The sequence below is a fragment of the Camelus dromedarius genome, chromosome X, assembly GCF_036321535.1.
Source record: "Camelus dromedarius isolate mCamDro1 chromosome X, mCamDro1.pat, whole genome shotgun sequence".
In the NCBI taxonomy this organism is placed as follows: Eukaryota; Metazoa; Chordata; class Mammalia; order Artiodactyla; family Camelidae; genus Camelus; species Camelus dromedarius.
Genome location: NC_087472.1, coordinates 77,375,556 through 77,391,964, shown reverse-complemented (window position 1 = coordinate 77,391,964; position 16,409 = coordinate 77,375,556). Strand labels below are relative to the sequence as shown.

Sequence of the window (16,409 nt, the reverse complement as noted above, 5' to 3'; positions counted from 1 at the left end):
TTATTCCCAGGTATTTTATTACTTTGGGTGCTATTTTAAAGGGGATTGTTTCTTTAATTTCTTTTTCTGTTGATTCATCACTAGTGTAAAGAAACGCAACTGATTTTTGAACGTTAATTTTGTAACCTGCTACCTTGCTGAATTCTTCAATTAGTTCAAGTAGTTTTGTGTGGACCTTTTAGGGTTTTCTATATATAGTAACATGTCATTGGCATATAGTGACACTTCTACCTCTTCTTTTCCAATTTGGATCCCTTTTATTTCTTTCTGTTGCCTGATTGCTGTGGCTAGGACTTCCAGGACTATGTTGAATAGGAGTGGTGAGAGTGAGCATCCTTGTCTTGTCCCAGATTTTAGTGGGAAGCTTTTGAGTTTTTCACTGTTGAGTACTATGCTGGCTGTAGGTTTGTCATATATAGCTTTTATTATGTTGATATATGTTCCCTCTATACCCACTTTGATGAGAGTTTTTTTATCATAAATGGGTGTTGAATTTTATCAAATGCTTTTTCTGCATCTATTGAGATGATCTATTGAGATGATCTATTGAGATGATCTATTGAGATGGTTTTTGTCCTTTCTCTTGTTGATGTGGTTTATTACATTGATTGATTTGCATGTGTAGAACCACCCTTGTGTCCCACCCACTTGATCATGATTTATAATCTTTTTTATGTGCTGTTTGATTCTATTTGCTAATATTTTGGTGAGGATTTTTGCATTGTTAAGATGGTAAGCTTTATGTATGTGTATTTACCACAATTTAAAAAAAGAAATAGAAACCTGAGTAGCCCTATATCTAGTAAAGAAATTAACTTTATAGTTAAAATTCTTCCTACAAAGAAAACTCCAGGCCCAGATGTTGTCAGTGGTGAATTCTAGCAAGCATTTAAGATGAAAATAATCTCAACTCTACCTAAATTCTTGCAAAAATTTGAATAATTCCCAGCCCATTCTATTGGACCAGCATTACTCTGATACCAAAACCAGATAGATATTACAGAAAGAGAAAATAAAGACCAATATCCCTTGGGAACATAGATACAAAAATTCTAAACATAATTTTAGCAAATTGATTCCAACAATGTATTAAAAGGATAATACATCATGACCATGTGGAGTTTATCCCAGGAATGCAGGGTTGCTTTACCATTCAAAAATTAATCAGTGCAATTTCCCATACTAACAAACAACAAAAGGGAACAACATGTGATCACCTCAAGAGATGCAGAAAAGGAAGATGATAAAATTAAGCATGATTTCCTGATAAAACTCTCAGGAAAGTAGGAATAGAAAATAACTTTGTCAATGTGATAAAGAACATCTGTGTAACAGGTGTATTAAAAACACTCATTGCCACTCATTATGAAGGAAATGCAAGTGAAAGCCACAATGAAATATCACCTCACACCTGTCAAGATGACTGTTATCAAAAAACCAAAAGACAAATGTGAGTGAGGATGTGGAGACACTGGAACCCTTGCACACTGTTGGTGGGAATGCAAAATGGTGCAGCTTCTGCAGAAAACATGATGGAGATTTCTCAAAAAATTAAAAAGAGAACTACTGTATGATCCAGCAATCCCACTTCTGGATATATATCCAAAGGAATTGAAATTAGGATCTAACAGAGATATAAACACTCCTATGTTCATTTCAGTACTATTCACAATAGCTAAGACATGGAAACAACCTAAATGTCCACTGACAGATGAATGGATAAAGAAAATGTAGTATGCATATATAATGGAATACTATTTGCCCTAAAAGGAAGGAAATACTGCCATACGTGACAGCATGAATGGACCTCAAAGACATTTTGCTAATTGAAATAAGCAGGACACAGAAAGACGAGTACTGCATGATTCCACTTTTATGAGGTGTCTTAAAAAAGTCAAATTCTTAAAATCAAAAAGTAGAATGGTGGTTAACAGGGGCTGGGGGAGAGGGAAGTGGGGAGTTATTAATCAACAGGTATTAAGGTTCAGTAAACTCTAGAGATTTGCTATACAACGTTATACCTATAGTCAACAATAATGTGTACTTAAAATTTGTTAAGAGCATAGATCTCATGTTGAGTGTTCTTACCACAATAAGATTAAAAAATAAAACTCCTTGAAAGAAAAAAAAAGATACATGGATTGGCTAAAATGTTTTGGAAGCCTTCTCCATTTTGCACTAACAGACATGAGAGTCTAGTTGTGACTATGGCCTTGGTCCTTAGAGGTATTGCCCAAGGTTTGACCCTGAAACAGACCTACCTCTGCCATTTTCTTTGGAAGAGCAGTTCATAACTGGTGTTCACCTCATCAGCCCCTGGGGGGTTCATTATAACAGAGTGCTGGTTACCACCCTCAGAATTTCAAATTCATTAGGTCCAGGAGGGCCCTGAGAGTTTGCATTTCTACTGTTTCCAGGTGATGCTGATGCTGCTGGTCTGGGATCCATACTTTGAGAGTCACTGGTGACCTGATACTACAAAGTAATAGAACCCTTCCCCTGGAGTGTAACCTCCTCAAGGGAACCCTTGATTCAAGGTATGGCCAGAGTCCCTAGAAGGACAAGAAGCTGGGATTTTGCTGAATTTACAAATGGGTTTATGATTAGCATGTGTTGAACCTGCTTGGTAATAAATATTTGTTTAATAAATTACAAGTATGTTGGAGAGGGAAAAAAATGCTACAGTTAAAATTGTACTTAATGGCTGGTGAAAGACTGAATGCTTTCCCCCTAAAATCAGGAATAAGACAGATATCTACTCTCACCACTGCTATTTTATATTGTGCTGAAGATTCTAGTCAGTGCAGAAAAGGCAAGAAGAAATAAAAGGCATCTGGGTTGGAAAGAAAGAAAGAAACATGTCTTTATTTGAAGAAACATGATTATCTAATAGAAAAACCAATGGAATCTATTTTAAAAAAGCTAATAAAATTGTTAGTTTAGCAAGGTTACAGGATACAAGAGCAATGTACAAATATCAATTGTATTTCTATATATTAGCAATGAAAAATTAGAAATTTAAATTTAAAAATATGTCCAATAATATCAGGAAATATGAAATACTCAGGGAGAAATCTGACAAAAGATTTATCTTTTTTTTCTCTGCAAAAGAGAAAGAAACTCTGCAAAAGACCAACAAAGTTTCAGGGCTAATCCTGATTTCAAGAATCATTATAAAGCTACAGTTATTATTAAAACATACAGATAGATATACAGATAGACAAATATATCAATAGAACAGAATAGATCCATAAATCAATCCATACATATGTGGACAACTGATTTTTTTCTTTTCATTGTGGTGGATAACTGATTTTTGAAAAAGGCACGAAGCAATGCAGTGGAGGAAGGACAGTCTTTTCAACAAATGTTGCTGGAACAGTTGGATATCCGTACTTAAAAGAATGAGCCTGTCTCCATACCTCCCACCATACACAAAAATTAATTCAAAATGAATCAAAAATCTAAACATAAAATCTAAAACTCTAAAACTTCTAGAAAACCTTTGTGATCTGGGATTAGGCACAGATTTCTTAGATGTGACATCAAAAGGACAATCCAAAAAGAACTAAAAAATCTGACTTCATCAAAATTGAGTATTTCTGCTTTTCGAAAGACATTGTTAAGAGAATGAAAAGACAAGCCACAGACTGGGAGAAAATACTTGCAAATCATGTATCTGATAAAGTATCTATACCCAGAATATGTAAAGAATTGCTTTTTAAAAACAATCTACTAATAGAATATGGCAAAGCAAAAGGGGTGATGGAGCTCTAATTTTCATAAAGATTCTTAAAGTGCTTTTTAAAAGAATCAGCCTTCTTTTTTAAAAGCAGTTTTAGATTCATAGCAAAATTGAGTGGAAAATATATCCTTGCCCCCACCTCCATGCACATCTTCCCCCACTATTGGCATCCCGCACCACCAGTGGTACATTTGTTACAATCAATGAACCTACACTCATTGACAACAGCATATCATTGTCATTTAAAGTCCATAGTTTACATTAGGGTTCATGCTTAGTGTTGCATCCTATGGGTTTTTACAAATGTATAATGACATATATCCACTATTAGAGTCACATACAAAATAGTTTCATAAGCAAGTTCATATTGTATAGCACAGGGAACTATATTCAATATCTTGCAGTAATTTATGGTGAAAAAGAATATGAGAACGAATATATGTATGTTCATGTCTGACTGAAGCATTATGCTGTACACCAGAAATTGACACAACATTGTAAACTGACTATACTTCAATTAAAAATATATACATATACACACAGAAAAAACAAAAAGAAAACAAAAAATTTCATTTTTTTAAATGTAGGTACTGGAGATTGAACTCAGGGCCTCATGCCTGCTAAGAAGGTGTTCTACCTCTGACCTATTCCCACCCCCTACAAAATAGTTTCATTGTTGTAAAATCCTCTGTTCTCTGCCTTTTCGTCCCTCCATCAACCTCTAACTCCTGGCAACCACTTTTAACTGTCTCCATAGTACTTCCTTTTCCAGAATGTCAGAGTTGGAATCATCCAGTATGTAGCTTTTTCAGATTGGCTTCTTTCACTTAGTAACATGCCTTTAAGATTCCTCCATATCTTTTCGTGGCTTGATAGCTCATTTCTTTTGAGCACTGAATAATATTCCACTGTCTGGATGTACCAGTTTATTTATCCAGTCACCTGCTGTAGGACAATCGTGGTTGCTTCTAAGTTTTTGCAATTATGAATAAAGCTGCTGTAAACATCCATGTGCGGGTTTTTGTGTGGACATGTCTTCAACTCTTTTGGAGCGTGATTGCTGGATCATATGGTAAGAGTATGTTTAGTTTTGTAAGAAACAGCCAGACTGTCTTCCAGAGTGGCTGTACCATTTTGCCTTCCCACCTGCAATGAATGAAAGTTCCTGTTGCACTGCATCCTCACCAGAATTTGGTGTTGTCAGTTTGTTGGATTTTTGCCATTGTCATAGTGTGTAGTGGTATCTCGTTGTTTTAATTTGCAGTTCCCTAATGACTTAAAGAACTTTTGAAGATAAGGATGGGATGAGGTTATGAGGAAAATCAGTACAACCAAAAGATTAGTGAGCAAAGTTGTGGCATTTCGTCCTCTTGTGAGATGCCGTGGGGAAACCGGATACATTTAGTGCCTCTTCTCTGTAGCTGGTGGTGTCTGGTGATCTTCAGGTGATAACTCTTCCAGGTAAGCGGTGAAAGATCGGGGGTACGTGGACATCAGGTGCTGAGGATCCCTCTGAGACCTGGGAAGGAAGTTGCTTCCCAAGTTTGAGGAAGGTACCCCACTGGCACTGATGGAGAAGTAAGCCTTCCAGGAAGTTCCAGCAGCCCCACTGGAAGAAATCAGTTCTGGACAGTGGAAATCAGCCAGACCGACCAAGGCACTTGAAGCGCAGGTGTATTTAGTGTGGCTGTGTAGGGGTGGGGGAAGTGGGGCATCAGTCTTTGGCAGTGGCTGCATGGAGGCTTCTTAGGATTCTCACTTCTGTCAGAACAGTGAGAGTGGCCCTTGAAGCACCACAGTACCTCTCGGACCCGACCTCCTAGCTCCCCTCTCTTTCATTTACTCCCATACAGCCACACTGGCCTCACTATTCCTCAAACACACCAGCAATGGTGCCACCACAGGGCCTTTGCATTGTTTCCCCCACCTGGACCATTTTTCAGATAGTGCATGACTCTCCCTTACTTCCTTCATATCTTGGCTCAAATGTCACCTTTTCAGTAAAACTTTCCTATGAATACTGCCCATTCTGGATCCCCTTTACCCTGCTGTACTTCCTCCTGCCCTCCCCCTACATGGTTCTTAGCACCTTCTAACATACTGGATAATTTACTTCTTTTGCTTATTGCTTATTATCTCCCAGACCCACTGGAATATCAGCTCCACAAGGGCATGGATCTTTGTCCTGTTCATGGTTTTATCTCAAGTAGCTAGAAAATCATGCCTGGCATCAAGAAGGGACTCAATAATTGTTGAATGAATGATGTATGCTTTACTGTATCCCTAGCCTGCAGAACAGTACTTGGCATACAGTAGGGGCTCCAGAGATCCTTGCTGAATGAATTGGAACCATAGGGGCACCTGGTGAGGACGCAGTCCCCCTCACGTAGCTTTCCAAGTTGTTGGACACTTCACCTCACTGTGTGATGCTACAAACATGGGAGTTAAAAGGCCCCAGTGTGGGAATGGAGGGGAGCATCCTCCAGCTGAGGAAGGAATGTCAGAAATGAGAGCCTACCTGTATATACCCGCCATCAAGCTCAGCCCCAGGCAGTAGTCCCCATCACCCAAATAATTCACTTCTCTCTGAAAGGCAGAGAAAGAAGCTGCTTCTCGAGTCTGATGCCACAAATTCCTGGCTCAGTGTCTGGATAGTTTTTTAAACAGAGGCAGCACCCTGCCAGGGAAGCTTCTGGAGACTTGGCAGAAGAGGCAGATGCTTTTGCACCCACATCTTGCTCAGTCCCTGTGATGTGGAAGAAGCCAGTCTGGATAAACTGTATGGGTCATGGTCCTCGGCTTGTGAGCGGTCCATGGAGAATTCATGGGCTCACAAAAGCTGTTGCTGCAGTAACCGTTGCCCAAGGGGTAACAGCCGAGAAAGCTGCGCAGACTCAAAGGGTCTTTAGGACCAAGTCTTTGTGCACAATGAACAAAGCGCAGATTGGGAAAGCCTCCTGATGCTGTCTACATTTTCCAGAACTTAAGGAGCTCTGTTCTCAAACTGAGGGATCAGGAGGGATCCTCTCTGAGGAAACACAAAAAAATCTGATCATCTGCTCTGGGGGACCAGGCGTTCTGCCATGGGCTAGGCGTTCTGGACACCGGGCCGTATTCAAGAACTTCAGGTCCCATTTCCAAAGGCAGGCTCGGGAGAAACATTAACTCTAGGAGATTGGAATCTGATGCAAGATCTATTTTAAGTGTCATGGCACATGGAGGAGATGGAGGGATTGTCTGAAACTGCCAGGTGATGCCACGTTGCAGGGCAGACCCAGAGGGACAATGCCTTTCCCTAGAGAGCTTTATATCATTCTCAAGGGCACTACCAAGAAATTTATTATGATTTGGAGAAAGGAGGAGGCCTTCTTTTTTTTTATAGAGGTATAGTCAGTTTACAATGTTGTGTCAATTCCTGGTGTACAGCACAATGTCATACATGGATATACATATATTCATTTTCATATTCTTTTTCACTTAAGCTACTACAAGATATTGAACATAGTTCCCTGCGCTATACAGTATAAACTTATTTATCTATTTTATATATACCATATATATAAAATATCTGCAAATCTTGAACTCCTAGTTTATTCCTTCCCACCCCACTCCCTGGCCTTTTTTTTTTTTTTTAAATGCAGGTACTGTGGACTGAACCCAGGACTTCATGCATGCTAAGCACACACTCTACCACTGAGCTAATACCCAACCCTAGGAGGAGGCCTTCTTGACTAGGCTTCACACATGACAGCGCAGGAAACTGACTCCTGGACGTGCCAAACTGGGAACCTCTAGAACTCCCAACCTTTCCCAAGATTAAAAATACAACTCAGCTTACTGTATAGCACAGGGAGCTATACAATATCTTGTAATAACCTATAATGGAAAAGAATCTGAAAAAGAAGAGATTTACATATGTGTGTATATATATGTACATATATATGTGTGTATATATATATATATATATATATACACGTGTATATATATATATATGGAACTGAATCACTTTGCTGTACTCCTGAAACACTGTAAATCAACTATACTTAAATTAAAAAAAATACACGTCAGCCTGCAGTTCCAGGGCAGTGTGTGCAGTCACAATGATGACTTAAGAACTGGAGGAACTGGGGGCGTTGGGGTGGGAATTTGTTCTCCAGTGTCGGCCTTAACAACCCTTTTTGGCTAATCTTGAAAACAGGTGAGTTCTGGAATTAATTAGGGACAATCAAAAAAAGTAAATCAGTCTGTGCCAGTGTCCCTCATATGGGGGTTACTATGCTGGAAGGTTTTCTAATCATCCCTTGCCTTACTGGGTATATGGCCATTGGTCTGGCCAACTCATTGTTTTTCTATACCTTGCTTATTTTGGCTCAAAACAGCAGTCTGCCTCAGCTTAGCAGGGACGGCAGCTCATGTCATCCTGTACAAGAACTATTCAAATTCTCCAGTGCTGTGCCATGTTCTGAAGTGTCAGTTTATACCAGAGGCCTAGATCTAACTCAAATACAGCTAATTACATCAACGACTTAGTGATGAAGGATGAGTTAGAAACAGCTGGGCCTAAAACTCTGACTTCCTTTGATTTTTTTTTCTTCCTTTGTTGATTTTTTATCTTAGGCCACTGAGTAGGAAAAAGGATTCTCTGACAATAACCTTTTTGAGAATCCAGTTACCTGAAGCAACCAGGGAAATTCTACCCGAGACAGACAAAACTTTTTTACTTTCAAGCCAAAGTTTTGGGACTAAAATGGGGGCCCCGAGGTTAACTGGGTCCTCTGGAAAGTAGTGCTAACACATCCCCTTGGTGGGTAGAAGCCTCCCTTCTTCTTGACCCCTGTCACAGGCTCAAGATAATCTCTGGGCATCTGCTCTGGACCAAGAGTAAGAGCAGAGCCTGCTAGATTCTTGCTCAGGAAGTTGTCCAGGGATGTGGCCTTCCAGACTTCATAGTACCTGCTGGGGACAGATTTCATAACTTCTGGACTCCAACAGTGAGTGTGGGAGCGAATGGATCCTTCCGCTTGGCTAGCTGCCCAAGCAAGGCAGTGGGGCTGAAAAATGGAATAGTTCCCACCTCAATCAGCCTGGCTCCCGCCTCCTCTCACAGCGCAGCACACCACTTACGATCTCTTCGTTTTACTTGGTATTTGAAATGGTTTTTATTATACACTAACTTCTGGTAAATATTGGTTTGCTTCTAGCCTCCCTTCTGGTCCATCCAGCTTGTGCCCTGACCCTGTCCCAGGGCTGCGCTGCAAAGTGGAGGGCAGAACAACAACCTCCCCACCTTCGTGAAGGCAGTCTCTCCACACCGTGCAGGACTGGTAACAGCCTGGGGGATGGGAGTGTGTCCACAGGTCAGTCTTCATCCGAGTCGCTGGGGCCCACGTACTGGCAGACAGCATCATAGTGAAGCTTTACCACCTCATTCTCTCTCCGCAGCTGCACCAGAGCCCGGCTCCGCTCTCTGTCCCAGTCCAGCAGACGGCCCACCTAGAGTAGGGGCGGGAGGAATCAGCAAGGCCAATGCAGACCCTGGGACATTCCCTGTGTGCCCCTACCCCCCATTCCCAGGTCTGGGACTCACCCTTCCAGCCTGTGGCCCCAGCACCACCATCACCCGGTTGCCCTCGACCTTAGGGATCAGGGTCTCCAGCATGTCTTCCCTCAGGCCTGCAGACAAGGAGAGGGGAGTGAGGCCCCCAGCAAGGGCAGCCCAGCCAGGGTCCTATCAGAAGGGCCTCTCCTGTGTTCCCTGGAGCTACTCTGTACCTGCTAACAGATGGGAGTTCCCCACATCCATTTCACGGATGAGGAAACCTAACGAGTGGTTCCTGGGAATAGTTGTAATAAAGAGAGCATTTATATATGATGATGATGGCTGGGGGTGATAACAGAACAGATTTACATACATATATAACTGAATCACTTTGCTGTACACCTGAAACATTGTAAATCAACTATACTTAAATTAAAAGAAAAATACACCTCAGACACCATTTATCATAGGCATGCTGTATGCCCTGCCCTGCACACAGAGCACACATCCCTACAAGGCACCAGTCACAGAGGGGGAGAAACAGGTGTTAACTGTGCAGATGGAGAAAGTGGGGCTCAGATACTCACCATCACAGAGGTGTCTGACATTCTGTTAGAGGATGCTGGGCATTGCAAAAAACCCACCCTCCCAGCCTTTGCCTGGGCCAGGTTCTTGGCCTATGACAGCCTTCTTGATCAGCGTCCAGGATGACAACCCAGTGGCCATCCCTCAGACTCACCTTCCAGGACCTGGCCTTCATCTGTCCGACACACACAAGTATCTGGGCTCAGGACATCTTCAATTGTCATCTGGGGAGAGGGTCAGGGGATATGAGAATGTCAGAGAGCTAAGGAGGCCCAGTCCCTGGGGGAGGAAGCGGACGCAGGTGCGGGGTTCCCACCTTGGTGTTGTAATACTGGCCACCCTTGTGCAGCTTGTCCACAAACCGCACGCGCAGGTCCCTGTGCAACCAGTGCTGACTCCTGGGGGCTGCTTTCTCACTCTTGGCTGCAGGCCCATCCTGTCTGTAGAGAGGGGCCGACAGGAGGCTTAGCTCTTTATCAGAGGCACGTTCTGGGCACACCACCTTCACCAATATTGTGAAACCCACCCATAATGCTACTCCTAGTTCCTTCCAGGCAAGTGCCTTGCCCTGGGGACGCTTTCTCTGACTGGAGCCTCACCATGGTCTTCCCCCTACCCCCATCCCAGATGCCCAGGGTCCCACCGGTCTGGAAGGTGTTTCCGCTTCCTCTCTGAGTCCTCCTGCCGGCCGTGGAGGTCCTGATTCCGAAGAGCCTTTCGTGATGAGGCTGTTCCGTTCTGTTGCCCTGAGGTTTTGCTCACCTGGCCTGTTCAAGGGGGTGTGGGGAGAACCAGAAAAGAGCCTCGGTATCTCACCCTCTTTCCTTCCAGGCCACACCCCAGCCTCAGACCACCTTCCATCTGCCAAAATGCTCCCTCTTACCATCAAGCTTTTGCCTGGGCTATTAGAACACTCTCCCCTTCCTCTCAACCATCTCGGCCTCTGTCAGGAAGCCTTCCTCAACCATCCCAGCCAGTCCTGACAGTGCTTACCTGAGCCAACCACCTAGTATGGGCTAGGGAGTCCTGGAGAGCTGACAGCACCCATCTCCCATGAGCCAAACTGGCCCATCCTACCGATATGCCTAAAATGCCTTCCTCCCCATCACCATCTAGTCCTAGCTGCTCTCACTCCCTAGCAAGAGAGGTTCACCACCCCAAATAAAGACCTCCCAAGGGTAGGGAATGGTTTCCACATCTGTTTCTCCCGCCTCAGAAAGAGGCTAAAGAGTTAATAGATCAATCTTTTTTCAATTAAATGGAATATACCACTTATGTTCATTCTCACTTCTTAACTGTGACCAGAAATCACCCTTGCCAGCAGTCCATTGTTCCACCCCTCTGCGGATCTAACCTCTGCCCCCAAGATAGGCCCTACCACCCCCAGGAATGCTTCTACAATTTCCCCAGCTAGGTAAGAGGCTCACTCACTGAGATCCAAGGAGTTCTTGTCAAACTCCTGCTGGGAGACAGGCCGCAGGCAGTACTCACTAACAGTCACCATGCGGCTCCCTGCGGCCAGACGGACCATGGCTCGAACATTGTCAGGATCGAGGCCTTCCACCTAAAGTATTGTGGGGAAGAAGGGAGGCAGGGGTTGAGTGAACTTGACCCACAGTCCTAAAACCAAACTGTCTGTCCCTACCTCTGATAGGCCTCACCCCTGTGTCTCCCCCAGCAGACCGTGGGGCTTGGATCTATTTTAAGTATCTAATCCTCAGGGACTTGTGGCATAAGGATTCTCTCCCTTTTAGTTGAAGCTGAGGCTCAAGACAGGCCCAACAAATAGTCTTGAGTTACTGAATGAGGCGGTGGGCCAGGAAGGCCTGAAAGACAAAGACTTCCAGCTTTCCTACCCAAGACCCAATTCTTCTGCCCTCTGACCCTCACATCAATCTTCCCTGCTTCCTGTCTCGGGCTCCAGGCACATCCTGGTTGCTTACTTTCCCATAGAGGCCACGGTGAGGGCCAGAAAGAACCACCACAGCTCCTCCAGGCACCAGTCCTTGAGGCTGGTCTTCCTTATCCTTCTCTTGCTCATCTGGCCTTGGCAGCCGGTGGGGGCCCGTGGGGGCCAGGGCCTGGACCTCAGTCAGGTTGGCGCCCAGCCCTAACCCCTTGGGCCTCAGTGCATTGACACGAGGCTTCACCACTCTGCAGGGAACACAGGATATGGGCTTGTTGTGGGGGATGCATCTGTCTTCAAGGCCCCGTTCCCCACCCCTACCCCCAACCACTGCCCGAATCCCACCCTATCAATATGTTCAAGAATATCCTTGCCAAACTCATATTAGGACAGAAATGGCAATTTCATTTGGTTTAACCTAATAACATGTTGTGCATACCCTCTATTACACAGTATCTCTAGTAGGATCTGAGGCAGGTTCCAATAACCAAATATACTAATATTTCCACAGGGGAAACCATATGACTATTCACCAAGCAGAAGAAACAGAACATAAAATACTCAGTGTCAATTCAGGTTACACTTGACTACCAATTGTTTTATGGAAAAAAAAAAGTTTGGTTTTCAGATTTTTGGGGAGTTTAAAACTGTGGAAGAAGGGCTCGTAAGCCCATGTGATAACAATAGCAAATATATAGTATGTGCTTATCTGGGGCCAGGGCTTACTGTAAAGTGCTTAATGTGCATCATTTCACTTAACTGTCACAACAGACTTGGGAAGTCAGTACTGTTATTATCCCCATTTTTCAGCTGAGAAGGCTGATGCCCAGACAGGCAATCTTTACATAAATGAGATCTTGTTAGGTTATGGGGTTTTGAAGGGCAAAAGGAGGTTGAACAGTAGTGGAAGGGGCTACTGAAATACTTAGGGTGGAAATGCGTCCTCTCCCTGCCTGGATGGTTCTGGGTGGGTGGTAACCATGCAGGTCTTGTTCCCTGGCCCATCTGCTGTCCCCTTGCCCCTACCCTACAACTCACTGATTGAAGGTGCGGCCAATGCCCTCGCCAGGTTTCCAGCCCATGCCCCGCAGCATAGCCAGCCCGTAGGCCTCCACAGGGACTGCCTCGTAATCAGCCTCCTCTGGCACCTATGAGTTTAGGCACAGAAAGGATGGTCAGGTTTGGCTTACAGTGGGCCCTCTGAAGTGTGCTCGCTATCACACATGGGGTGACCCTTGAGGCTTCTTTCCCAGTCAACTCAAGGGTGAGTTTTGATTTCCTCTTGCTATCCCTCACTTTACTCCTCCACATTCAGTCCTTTGACAAATATTTATAAAGGATTCATTCTGTGCCAGCTACTGTTCTAGGTGCTGGGGATAAAGCAGTGGACGAAAGAGACAAAAACTCCTGCCCTTATGTGGCTTTCATTCTAGTTGTGGAGACATCACAAATAAAATACATAAAACAGTATGTCAGATAGTGATATGGTATGTGAAGAAAAATAAAGCAGGTTAAGGGGATGCAGAGGGATGGCGAAGGGAATGTTACTGAGTTGACATCTGAGCAGAGACCAAAAGATGACAGAGGGAACTCTGAGGATATAAGAAGAAAGAGCGCTCCAGAGAGGACAGTAAGAGCAAAGGCCCTGAGGCAGGACAAGATCTATGTATGAAGAGCATCATGAAAGTCAATCTGATTGAAACAGATATGGAGGCTGAGGAGAGCTGGGCAGAAGCCACAATAGGATGGCAGCCAAAAGGGGACCAGAGAGGAAGTTACTGCATTAGTCCAGATGAGAAATGCTGGTGGCTCAGACCAGAGTGGTGTAGAGGTGATGGTGAGAAGTCGTCTGACTCTGGATATATTTTGAAAAAGGAGATGACAGGATTTTGCTGACAGATTGTACACAGGGTATGAAATAAAAGGCGTCAAGGGTGACCCTAAGGTTTTTAGGCTAAGTGAGAGGAAGATGGATGGAACTGTAATCAACTGAGGTGTGGAAGGCTACAAGAGGAGGGAAAATGAGAGAAAGGAGGCCAAAGCTGGAACAGGACAGAGAGTGAAGGTCTTTTTTTTTTAAGATGAAAGAAACCAGAGGATGTCTGAAGGCCAATGAGAACAGTTCAGTCAAAAGAGAGAGTGGTTTGGGGCCATAGGAGAACTAGGAACCAAGGAAGCATTGCAAAAAAAAAATTGTGAGTAAAGAGTGAAAAGTAGGGTCCATGGGTATGAAAAACAGACTTGGTTACTTCTGTGGACACACCCCTCACTTCTCGTGTTATCACCTCCCATCATCAGTCCTTCAATTCTTTATATTTGTTGCAAACACACCACAAGTTGCCTCACTGATGGACACACACCACACCTGCTCCCATGCCATTTCCTGCCACCATGCCAGTGTTTGGGTCATCACTGCCATTAGGAGCATTCACCCTGCTCTGCCATCTCTCACTAAACCCTCTCTGTCCTTCCTGACCTCACTCCTACTGCTCTGGCCTGAGCCTCCATCCTCTCTAGCCTGGACTGCTGGTCTCCTTGCCTCCACCTTTGCTCACTAGTTCTGCTCATAGCAGCCAGAAAGAGCCTGTCAAATCATAAGTCTTGTCCCTTCTCTGCTCAGAGCCCTCCCATGGCTCTCAACTCACTCAGAGTAAAAGCCAAAGTCCTCACTGTGGCTGACTTCTGACTTCATCAACTACCCATACCCCTCACTCCAGCTCCACTGGTCTCCCTGGTGTTCCTCAAACACTCCAGGCAGAGTCTACTCTCAGGATTTCTCCATTTCCTGTTCCCTCTGCTCCTCGTCTCATTCAGATAATCCCAGAATCCGAGTACTTGTTCACTTGTTAATGCTTCCAAAAATGATGAAAGGAGGAAGGGAGAGGCAGCAGGCCTCTAGTACACACACAGACTTTTCCTTCTGTGTTCAGGGAGGCCGGCCTGGCCAACAGGGTAATGAGAGACTGGGGAAGGAGGGAGGCAAGGGGCCAGCTCACTGTCTCAGCCCGGGGTTCGCTGTCTGCCCCTTCCCCGTTGGGGGTGCATCCTTTCTGGATCATGGGGATAGCGAGCGTGGGGTCGACACCCGCATTCTCTCTCTCTTCCAGAGACTTCTTGGATTCTAAGGAAGAATGGGAGGGAGCAATGAGGTCCCACCCTATCCTTCCGCTTTCCTCCCCTTCTTCCTTCACTAGGGCAAGGCAAAGGAGGGAGCACTCACCCTCAATGAGTTCCTTCACAGCTTGGGACAGCATTCCATCCGCCAAGACCTCAGGATGTATGGATGGTCCAGGGGCCTGGGTGGGTGGCTGCCTGCGATGGCCATTCTGGATCAAAGGGATGACAAGTTCCTTGGGGGCTTCTGAGGGCTTCACACTGATGTGGACACAGAGGGGTGAAGTTGGGGAAGCAGCACGATCAGTGGGTTCTGAGCCATACCCCTTCATTCAGGGGAAAAACACAAGAGCCAAACTCACCCTCAGCCCCAAGTCACTCAACCCCTCCCTTCTTCTGTCTGGCTCTCCTGTTAGGTCGCTGGTGAGGCTTTCTTTGGATTCTCTGCCCCACCCTCAACTTAAATATCAATGCTTCTGAGGAACCGGTCTCAGTTCTGGACCCTCTATTCACCCCAAGACCCACTTCCATGGTTTCCACAATGACCTACAAATCACCATCTTCAGCCTGGACTCTTTCCCCAGCTCCAGGCTCCACACCAGCCTCCTGGATGGTTGATTCTCTTCTGGAAGTCCCTGTATCAGGCTCTCCTTTCCCAATTAAGCTGATGGGGGTCTCCTCCAACCTGAATCTGCCGCTCCATCCCGCTTGCCATATTGGACAAGCCCCACCGCTTTAGCTGGGACACTAGGAGTCCTGTCATTCTCCCCTCTTTCCCTTTTTCAGAACGCAGGCTCCTCAGGGCCCCCCAAGCCCTAAAGACACTCCCTTTCAGGATTATATCCTCTCCTTTCAACCCCTAGGGTCAACAGGTCCAATTTCCGCCCCCCTCTCCTACTAACTCCCGCCTTCTCGCTTCCACGAAATTTCCTCACGCAGTGCTTTAGGCTTTACAGGCCACTGTCACCAAGACAATCAACTCTGATTCCACTCTCCCGCAGGCACCCACTGCACTGGTTTCCAACGGACGAAAGACCCAGCGCTTCACCTCTGTAGCTCTCTCCCTTCCACGGTCTTCAAGAAATCCTTATCCTCCGGAGCCGCACCCGCGCCGTCTCCCGCCAGCCGAATCCGGGCAGATACTCGACTGAAGCTGAATGAAATTGGGACGCTGGAGGCTCTCGCCGGCCGCAATATACCATCTTCAGCGTCCGCCATCTTGCCCCTCTTCCCAGGCCGGAGCGCTGCTTGATGGGAAGTTTAGTTTGTTCTCACTTTTCCGGGGGGCGGACCACGAGCGCTAGAACTACTTTACCCGTGAAACAGTGCGGCACTGGTGGTCAAAGGCTAAGGGGCCATAGGAAGTAATTGCCGCTCTTTTTACGTCACAGGAGAGCGTGGCGCCAAGCATACCGGGAAATGTAGTTCTTGGAGGAGGTAGGCTTGATAGAAGGTGGGTTCGTTCTTGCCAAGTATTGATTCCTTCCTGTAGGCGTTTACTGTGTGCTCGTTATTCTGCC

General features: G+C 45.2%; 1 protein-coding gene and 1 long non-coding RNA gene across 2 annotated transcripts in view; one reads left to right on the top strand and one right to left on the bottom strand.

Moving 5' to 3' along the window:
* Window positions 1-9,070, top strand: part of LOC105103291 (uncharacterized) — a 15,712-nt gene extending 6,642 nt beyond the window's left edge. Inside the window, exons 3-4 of the long non-coding RNA XR_838452.3 lie at window positions 2,418-2,537; window positions 8,947-9,070. This is a non-coding gene — a long non-coding RNA (uncharacterized LOC105103291). The remainder of the gene's footprint in view (window positions 1-2,417; window positions 2,538-8,946) is intronic.
* Window positions 8,880-16,409, bottom strand: GPKOW (G-patch domain and KOW motifs). Its single transcript, XM_010996852.3, has 11 exons — window positions 15,938-16,409; window positions 14,996-15,150; window positions 14,772-14,896; window positions 12,814-12,923; window positions 11,813-12,023; window positions 11,301-11,433; window positions 10,513-10,636; window positions 10,186-10,309; window positions 10,024-10,093; window positions 9,333-9,418; window positions 8,880-9,238 (listed from the first exon to the last, which is right to left on the bottom strand). The coding sequence occupies exons 1-11, from the start codon at window positions 16,105-16,107 to the stop codon at window positions 9,104-9,106; spliced, it is 1,443 nt and encodes a 480-aa protein (XP_010995154.1). The 5' UTR covers window positions 16,108-16,409; the 3' UTR covers window positions 8,880-9,103.